Source organism: Nilaparvata lugens, chromosome 11 (genome assembly GCF_014356525.2).
Source record: "Nilaparvata lugens isolate BPH chromosome 11, ASM1435652v1, whole genome shotgun sequence".
Classification (NCBI taxonomy): Eukaryota; Metazoa; Arthropoda; class Insecta; order Hemiptera; family Delphacidae; genus Nilaparvata; species Nilaparvata lugens.
The window spans coordinates 476329-486999 of NC_052514.1; the positions used below are offsets into that span (position 1 = coordinate 476329).

Below are 10671 nucleotides of genomic sequence, written 5' to 3' on the forward strand. Positions count from 1 at the left end.
CAGCAGATCGTTGACAAGACCATTCTGTTCGCTGACAAGGACGAAGATGGCAAAATCAACTTCGAAGAATTCTGTTCGGTGAGTTTTGCACTTTTCTCAACTTTTTTCGAATTAATAATGATAATTACAGTAATCATTGACATCATTTGAACATAAATGTCATGCCGTTACATGAGTAGATTATTCCTGACTAGTAGGTAACCCGAGCTCCGCAAGGATCTAATTTGACAAATTGAAAACTTGACCTACTGAAATCTTGGAGAATTTAAAATAATAGTTTAACTTAAATTCGGTTAAGCTCGGGACACATATAACCGCACCGAGCCGAGCCCGTGCCGAGGTACGTCCGCGACACGCCGATGATGTAGGAGAACACACATATCCGTGCGACAGCCGAGCTGCAGCAGTGTCTCAGTTCTGTAATGCTATTTTGATCTGATTTCTGAATGTGTTGAACTATTGTTAATAATATAACACTACTAGCCGTCAGGCTCGCTTCGCTCGCCATATCCGTCTAGCAAGGGGGCTCTGCCCCCTGGACCCCCGACTGGATCGTCCAAGATTGAGATCAGCAGGCTCGATTCGCTCGCCTGCATTTTTCATTTGAGCATTTTTATCATATGTTAGGACAATCCAGTTGGGGGTCCAGACTAAACGTCTGGCTAAACGGATATGGCGAGCGAAGCGAGTCTGACGGCTAGTAATATAATATTCCCAGGAATAGCTCTGATTGAAGTAGCAGTGCCCAATCAATAAATTTTTCCGCGATAAATGCATTTCAATCTTCAACTTGGTGCCAACCTAACAAAGTCAACTCAACTTAATGCCAACCTGACAAAATTATTAATTTAGTTGCCAGTTAACAACTGTTTCGAAGAGGTACTCTATCTAGATTATAGTTCTATAGTAACATATGATATGGACATTTCAATTATAATTAAGAGATTGCGAGAAGAAGAATATACATGCTAAAAGACGAACTTTAAACCCTTAAAAACAACCCTTAGAGTTAAAATATTGCCAAAAGATTTCTTGGTGCGCCTCTAAAGGGCCAACTGAACATACCTACCAAATTTGAACGTTTTTGGTCCGGTAGATTTTTAGTTCTGCGAGTGAGTGAGTGAGTGAGTGAGTGAGTCAGTCAGTCAGTCAGTCAGTCAGTCAGTCAGTGAGTGAGTGCCATTTCGCTTTTATATATATAGATAAAAGCTTGTTAAATTTTATTTAAATTTATATTTTTCAATTTTAAACTAATTACCTGTAGACGATGAGAATCATAGTGCTGGTATATATTTATGTGCATAACAATACCACAATCATCAGTTATGTATCGGAAATAATATCAGCAATAAAATTGTTATCTTCTGCTTTATAAATTAATAAGATTTTAATTAATTTTCTTCTGCTTTATGTATCTAAACGTAATTAGTTTTAAATTTGAAATTCAAGACACAGTCACGGGTTCCTTCTTTTATACTTTTTGTTGTTTATTTTATTATTTATTATATTATGTCTATCATACCTTTGCCTTGACTTATTATTTGGTTATACTTTTACTTTTGGTTTAACTTACTTTCCGTTCAACCATATTTCTCATCACTTTGATCGTAAAAAACTGGAAAATTCCGTATCTCTTCAATAAGTTTTTCACTCTCTATGTTAAACGAGCCCGCACCGTCTCCGTCAAAAAATAAACTGAACTAGACGGTGACTGCGCAGGCAACAAATCCGGTGACGGTGCTGACGCGGTGCGGTAGTATGTGTCCCTACACGTTGAAAGCATTTGTTTTCTCACTCGCCATAGTACGTAGTCACTCGGCCGTGCCGCAGCTCGGGCTCGGTGCGGATATGTGTGTCCCGGCCATTACTCGTACCCTGGCACACCCTCCTCATTATCTTCTATTTCTCTACATTTGAGGACGTCATCCTAAACATTTTATGAACTTTTTCAAGCAATGGATTCAACAAACTAACTCTGCATTTTTAAATGTTATTTTCCTCCACCTACTGTCTAAAGTACTTACTTTACTCCCTGAAACCTAATACTAAAGTGTCACTTTTTCGCTCTCGGTAGTAAAAAACAGAAAAACTCCTCCCTAGGGAGTAAAAGTGACTCCATTTAAATAACATGGGGAGCATCTCTATTTTGAAACTTACATTGTAATAGGTTAGAAGGTCTAAGCTCAGATGAGAAAGCATAATAGAGGTGTCTGTCATTGAGTCAACTGAATTCAATACCACAACCAGAAATTTGATTAACTCATGAAATATATGTTTGTATGATAATTATTATCATCTTAATATTAGTAGACGATAAAAATTTATACAATTTTTAAAATATTTTATTCTATTCAAAATACCAGCCAACAAATATTTTTGATCTGCAATTCAAATCTGAACCGCGTGATCTGGAGTCAGCCATTTTTGGTAGCTGCTCAGCTGATATAATTGTTACAACTTTTGCCGATAGATAGCGCAATCGGCAGTGCCAATCAGACGACCGGTTTTTAGGTTTTAGATTTAGGTTATGTTGTTAGGAATCATTGTCACCAATACGTAAGTTATTAGAATGATTTTATTTGCAGTTTCTATAAAAAAATGTAGATGGAGGAAAAATGTTGTGTACATCACGAGCGAAAAATACTTTTTCTCCCTCAGGAAAAATGATCAACTTTTTCCCACAGGGAGAAAAAGTCGTACTTTTCACTCTAGATATACAAATAACTATTGTATTGTATCATATTTTCAGCTTTTAGGTAATTTATTTATCTTTTGTTTCAGGTTGTCGGAAACACAGACATACATAAAAAGATGGTTGTGGATGTGTGAGTTTAACTCGCCCCAACTTATACATATATGAATATAAAAAACAAACTAAATTGTATAATTTTAAATCGTCTTCTTCAGCTTGTTCTATACTGCTGTTGTTATTCAACTCTAAAATTGCCATCTTTTGGTGTCGAGTTATTCATTCAACTATTGTGCAATTATCATAATGTTAATTTAGTATGTCGAAGAGATCGTTGAGAGTTGATTGATGATCAAGAGTCAATCATCGATTAAGATTTGATCGACGATCAAGAATTGATCGTTTGTTCGCAGTCGATTGGCGAGTTATCTCCTTCTCCTTCTAACTGCCTGCCACTCTATCAGTGTTGTTTCATTTGTATTATTATCATTATCATAGTCATCTCATTCGTATCAGTGCTTCATCCGTTTTAAACATTTCATTCAAAGTCCAGTATTATAGAGGTATTAGTTTAGGGCTGTGAAATGGAACTACACACTCGAAACCACCGGTTTTGTAAACGAGAATCGGAGTTTATCATTGATCAAACCGGGTTCAGTTAAGGATATAAAATTAATTCAATTCTGTCAATAGATAGATAAAATGTATTTTTTTGCACTTTATAACATTACAGGTGATGTGGGCGAATTGGGTTAATTGGAATCTTAGTAGAACCAGAAAAGTACATCATTTTTCAAATTGAACATTATGTTCTCTTACGATCATTTTAGATAGTATGATTTGTTGGTTGAATAAATGGAATATATCGATTGAATTGATCAATCAAGAATCGTATAAAAAGGTTGATCTTGAACGGTAAACTCCAGTTATCAGAATAAAGGTCAGTCCACATTAAGCGTTTTTTCAGGCGCCAACCCAATGAGCCAATCGGAGAGCTTCTTGCCCTGACGACTCTGAAAACGCCGTAATATGGTCTGGCCCTAATTCTCACTTATGATTGAAGATTTGATCTCGTTCACCAGTCATAAAAAGATTTAGGAGAGTTATTGTAGTGTTGGAAATAACTGATGATGTATGTAAAGTAACACTGTCTTATCATTAATTGAATTTAAATGCACGAAATTATTCAACTATATAGCCTTAAATCATTCAGTGATTGGCAAAAATCAACAGGCTTAGCAAAAATCTAAAAAAAAAACTTTTTCTTCTCGGTTTATTGTATAAAAACACATTAAATTAAATGCCAGTTTCTGTATGTTATACAATTTACATTTTAGTAAAACTATTTAAATTATTAAATTTTAATCTCATTAAAAATAATGGAAAGACAAATATGGAATTTCATAATATTATTATAATAGTTGGAACGTCAACTATATACTCGAATAGATTATGCTATAGTATGTAGGCTACTCATTTTAATTTTGTTGTAAAATTTTGTACTTTACCTCATTTTATTGTTACCAAATCTGAGGATGCGATCATAAAGGAAAGATAGAAAATTATGCTATATCTTCTCGATGATGTTTTCTACTTTATAGGCAAAAATTCTGATGATTTCAAATGAGATAACAAAAATAAATTTTCAAGGATAAACAATTTTGCGGTATTCGAGTTTAATTGTATTTAGTGATATTTATATGTGGATTAAACTTATTATATAAATTGAATGAAAATTAATATCTCTAGCTTTGCAATCAACGTTGGTTTATGGCATTCTTTTTCAATATTTCTTAAATTAGGAACTGATAAGCATGTTGTCGATCAAAGCTTACAAATATTTTTCCAAACAATTTGCAAAATATTTTGTTCAAAAATTTTTTCTCAAGCTCTGCGGGTAGTTCTCTCATAGATTTCAAAGGATTTCAGTTATTAATCGCTATTATGGAATTCATTCAGAATTTTTTGATTATGTTTAGGAATCTTGAAAAAGTTAGTATCTATATTAAAGACTTCTACAAAGGATCTGGACGTTTATTAGAAATATTGATTCATTCAATTATTAATTTGTTATTCGAGTTTTAATGATAAATAAGTGGAGCACGTAGACTAGGTCGGTGGAGCGGCGCGGCGTGACGCGGAGAATTTTCGACCTGGAATTAAATACAAGTGTACTTCCGTGCATTGGGTCGGGAGCGAAGCATGGCGCGGCGCGGATCTCGAAAAGTCTCTGGACTTTTGGGGTCGTCGCCGCGCCGCGTCGCTCTACCGACCTAGTGGACGGAGGGTAGGTCTGATTTTTTCCGCGCTCGGGTAACTTCGTGAGGGCTCGGCTGTTTCCGAGCTCTATGTATAACCTCTAATCACAATTGACAAGTCTACGTCACAAAAGAACTAGTTCAAAACGTTGGCGCGCCGTGCTCGCAGAGAATTTTCCACTCTCCTGCGCACCGACCCAGTGTACGCTCACCTTAAAGGGAAAAAGAAACTAGTTAAGGGAGACTACTACCCATTCTAAATTTTGTAACACCTAGATCTTGTATCTCACAACATTTTATGACTTTGAGGCCCGGTTACACAACAGCCGGTTAAATTTTAACCGTGATTAATTTCAAGAGAACCAATAACAGAAGGTGCTTTCTAAAAAACTGCTTCTCTGATTGGTTCTCGTGGAATTAATCTCGGTTAAAATTTAACCGGCTGTTTTACAACCGGCACTGAAAGTTAGAATGCTGGAATATTAGAAATATTGTTGGATTTCAATTCTTGCATTAAAATCTGAGAATAATGTAAAGTTTAATCCTCGATATATTATGAGCGCCATAAGTAGCCTATTTATAATACATTTTGAATTCTATTGTATAACTGTGTTTGCACTGATCTAATAACCTTTGCACTATCTGTCATCAACTTCCATTGTAATAGTGAATGATTCGAACCTGTTGAAAGTAATGGAAAATATATTGTTGCTTGTTTTTTAATAAGTCATATTATTATTGTGAAATTCCAAAGTTGCTTGTTTCTTAATAAGTCATATTATTATTGAGTAATTATTCCAATAGTTTAATACCAACGGTTAGGCCTACTGTTGTTGGGACTTTGATTTCCTTAGTGTCTATGTGTGTGAATGCTTTTTAAAACTTTGTGCCAGTCACAAAAGCTGTTTGAATTTTAACCGTGATTAATTCCACGAGAACCAATCAGAGAAGCTGTTTTATCAAAAAGATGTTCTCTGATTGTTTCTCGTGAAATTGAACACGATTAAAATTTAACCGGCTTTTGTGCAACCAGGCCTATCTGTTGATGAATACAATTTCACATCTTTAATATTGCTATAGTGAGGTCCACGTTATAATGGCAGTATTTGATTAAAGATGGTATTGCTATCCTTGCCTATTATTCAACAAAGCGGATAGTGCTATCTCTTTCTCGCTTTGCTCTGTTGCCGGATCGTCTTTTAACAATGCAGAATTATAAATGAGAAATACGAATCTGAAATCATATTTGCAATATTCCTTACCGTTCAGGAGATATGACCAAATTTCAGCAAATCTGAGATACTTTTTGTTTCAGTGTGTTTCATGATAACTTTCAATTTTTTGTGAAAAAAATCGCTCAAACTTCGTGATATTATGGTCTTTGATGCGAGAAATACGAATCTGGAATGATATTTGCAAAATTCCTTACCATTCAGGAGATATGACCAAATTTCAGCCAAATTCGAGATACTTTTTGTTTTAGTGTGATTCACGATAGTTAGTCAATGTTTGTTTCAGTGTGTTTCACGATGATTAGTCCACGTGAACTTTCAATTTTTTGTGAAAAAAATCGCTCAAACTTCGTGATATTATGGTCTTTGATGCGAGAAACACGACGGCCATATATCTAAATGAACGGTAAGGAATTTCGCCAATGTGATGACATTATATTGTTTCTCTCGTCAAATATTATACCATTGCTGAGAGTTTTAGCGATTTTAATTAATTTTCGGATTCATGAAAAATGAATCCGTTACCTGTTGCTTTTCTCTGCTGTGCTGTTCTAATTCTCATCCAATGAGCTCAGTAGTCACAAAAATCCTGAGAAATTTGAATTTCCCGCTCAAATCAGTCAGTACCTCTTGCATGTTTCTGTTGCCCTGGTAGTATTTCAGTTGGTTTTAATTCTGTACCAGGGAGTCAGAACACTTGAAGAGGTAGCAGGTTTTTCAACGCCTTCCAATGCAAGCATAGGCAACCCGCAACACTGATCTACTTTGTATACCTCTTGCATGTTTCTGATGCCCTGGTAGAAATCTGGTCATTTCTAATATGCAAATGAGGCTACTATTTGAGCGGGAAATTCAAATTTCTCATTATTAGCGGGAAATTCAAATTTCTCATGATTAGCGGGAAATTCAAATTTCTCATGATTTATACTATTTGAGCGGGAAATACTATTTGAGCGGGAAATTCAAATTTCTCATGATTAGCGGAAAATTCAAATTTCTCATGATTTATACTATTTGAGCGGGAAATTAAAATTTCTCATGATTTATGTTACTACTGAGCTCATTTGTATTTTAGAATTGTAACAGGAAGTTGAAACATAGCAAGTGGTAACTGAGGCATTATACCGATTATTGCTTACACACATTAAATACTATATGTGTTTAGTTCAGTTGATAATGTGTTTTTATTTTCAATTTCATCAAATGTAAGACTTTAATTTGGTACCAAAATCAAACAAATCCGACCATCCTTTCGGAGTTTCCAAGATAATTTACATCATTTGAATTCTGGAAACAGACGAAAAAAAGGTAGGCCAAGGAACAGGTGGGTGGACCGAGTGAGAGGATGGAAAGAAAGAGCCATGAACAGAGAGGAATGGAGGCGTGTTATGGGGGAGGCCAGGGCTCACCTAGGGCTGTAGCGCCGGATAAAGAAAGAAAAGAATTCTGGAAAAATAAGATTTATTGAAAATAAAATTCCAATGCAAGTAAGTTACATTCTTATCCAAAGCAAAGAAATAAATCGAGGTTGTAAACGATTAGAGTCTCAAATATGATGCGAAATTGTCACAGTAACAATAAATAAATAATAAATATACATCGATCTAACTAAGCCTAATAAATTCGGAATATTGATAAAGTTGGCAAATCTTTACAAAAATTGAGTACAAATGAATATTCATAGCATTTAAAATTTGTTTACAACTAAATTACACAGGTTATTACTATATTTTACAAATTCACAACTTTAAGAAAAGTATAAAATCTATTTGGAATGAAAAGTTTAGTTCAATAATTTTTCATTTTCTATATTAATCTGTAATAATCTGGTAGTTTTTTCATAACTTTCGTTTTCATGGGCAGTAGGCGTATTTGACACTTCAATATTAGAAAATAAACATGCAAGTTGTCAACTTTGATTTTTCAAAGTTGTGTGATTCAATTCTGTAGAAGAAGAAAGAAATCTAGACTACTAGAGAAGAAGAAGAAGAAGAAAGAAATCTAGACTACTAGAGAAGAAGAAGAAGAAGAAGAAGAAGAAGAAGAAGGAAATCTAGAAAGAAAGTAGTTGACAGAAGAAAACTGATCAAGTAAGTATACCAAAGAATAGTTGAAAGTAGAATAATAGGGAAAAGTAAGAAAATAATACAAGGTTAAAATAAAATATCCTAATTTACAGTCTTACATGATACAGAGTGATTCAGTACAGTATATCCATTTCACACTTCATCACTAATAATTTATGCTTAATTTAAAATTGAAATATTGGAGGATTCAAAGAAGACATGTTGAGTCGCCCCCAGCTCCATGTAGGATCACAACCCAACAATGTTGTTCAAGAATTTAAATCAATTATCACACTCAACTTATAATATAAACAACCTTTGATTGATACTGTGCCTTGTGCTTCAAACAAGTAGTATGCATCTGTCAAGTAAGTGAAACATGTGCCATTACTTGTGAGAGAATGAGCATTATCACAATTTCCTTCAATCTTCAAGTTCGCTATACTTCAATAATTTGAGAATGTAACACTTGACAGCGCATGCGTAGTACTGGAAATTAAAAAATTGACAAAATGAGGACACTCCATCTTTGATCATTTTCAAGCCAACAGTAGTGCATTTCAAACTGATTCATAATGAAGGGAAAAATGATTGAAAAACAACCAGAGCTAGAAATCATTTATTTATTATTCTCTCACAACAACCGATTCAAGGATAAAGGAATTTAAAGTGAAAATGCTACAATATTCACTCTACAGTATTATTAGAATGTAAATGATTGTAACACTTTTACTGTAATGGAATTCATACGCATAAATTGATACGCATTACTGTTGATTGAGAGTAATCTCTCGTTAACCATTCAACTAATGGTTAATTATTGAAACTACTCAACTGGTATTGTGACAACTCAAAGCGCTGAATAAAACACTCAATTTTACATAATTTTCGAATAAGCAGTGATGTGTTTCAAACAGATTCATAATGAAGGAGAAAAATGATTACAAAACAACCAAATCAGAAATAATTTATTATTCTCTCACACCAACCGATTCAAGGATAAAGGAATTTACAGCAAAAATGCTACAACATAAACAATTGTAACACTTTTACTATATTTCAATCAATTTGAAACACATCACTTTGGCCTGAGAGGTTAACACTAACCTCTTTTCTCAACAGAACCAAACTTAAATAAACCATTCCACGAATGTAACAATTTTTAAGTTATTGAAATAGTTCAACAACTCCACAGCTAAAGGCAATAAAATCATTCAATAATTACTGCCCTACTAAGCAAAAACGCAGTATCTACAAAATTTTCACAAAATGACTTACATTTATCAAAATTCTCAGATCAACGAGCTCTATCTATTGAACTGAACAAGAACGCAGTATTTCCTTTCGTTCTAAGAAATAATGACATCAAAAACGCAGTATCTACATGATATTTCTTTCTTCACCAAGCAAAAACGCAGTATTTTCAATGTACTAAGGAAAAACGCAGTATCTACAGCTCAGATACTGCATTCTTCCTCAGAAACATAACTTACTGCGTTTTTGCTTAGTATATTAGAGGCTACCATATATTTATTTGCAGTAACTGACAGTGTGTAACACAGCTTAACCTATAAAGAAAAGATTCATCAGTGATGATAAAGTTTGCCTCTCTCTATGATAAAATTACATCCATTCTGTTACAACAAAAATTAATTGACTGTACTGTATTTTTTCCAAGGTGTTGATATAATTTTGGTGGTTTATACTAAGGAAAAACGTAGTACTGCATTTTCACTCAAGTATTGGAATGAAATGTTTTTTTTTATCAGAGCACTTTTTATTTATTTATTTATTTAATCATTCAGAATAATTACACAACTTACAGAAAAGTACCACAGGCGTGGTATACTGTTGGTGGTTTATACTAGAGAAAAACGCAATACTGCATTTTTGCTTAGCCCACCTGTGATTAAAGAGATGCTATTGCCCAGTAAATGCAGTATCTGCTTCTTAAATGTCCTAACATAATATTTTTTGTGGATTTTTACTATAAAAAATAATCTTTTATGTAGACTATATCTATATACATCCACAGTATAAGCTAAAACCTATTTTAGTTGTTTCAAATACAATTCAAACTTTGACCTCATTTCTCTCAGTTTGGTTACTTCAGTAGATACTGCGTTCTTGTTTAGTAGGGCAGAATATTGTAACCAGATAATTGACAAATTACAAAAATATTCAATTGAAGCAATAATTGAAATAATGTTTCTGAAATTACGGTTTTAGCAAATAACAAAACATTTCTGTTTCTGAGATTACGTTTTCAGTAAACGATCAAAACATTTCACTTCATCACCAAGAAATTTGTCCTCTAAAACTAATCAAACATCAATTCTTTCAACAAATACAAGATTTGAAACGCATTAAAATGAAATTGAAAGAATAAAATTTGCAACTTGTTCAAAGCCTGGATACACGACTAA

The 10671-nt window shown here is 33.7% G+C and overlaps 1 protein-coding gene across 1 annotated transcript; it reads left to right on the plus strand.

Moving 5' to 3' along the window:
- On the plus strand, positions 1–3863 carry LOC120348895 (calcineurin subunit B type 2; the record flags this gene model as incomplete). Its single annotated transcript, XM_039437352.1, is given in 2 exon segments — positions 1–78; positions 2782–3863. Coding segments are annotated over 2 exon segments (126 nt in total), but the record flags the coding sequence as incomplete, so codon positions are not given.
- Positions 3864–10671: the final 6808 nt, after the last annotated feature.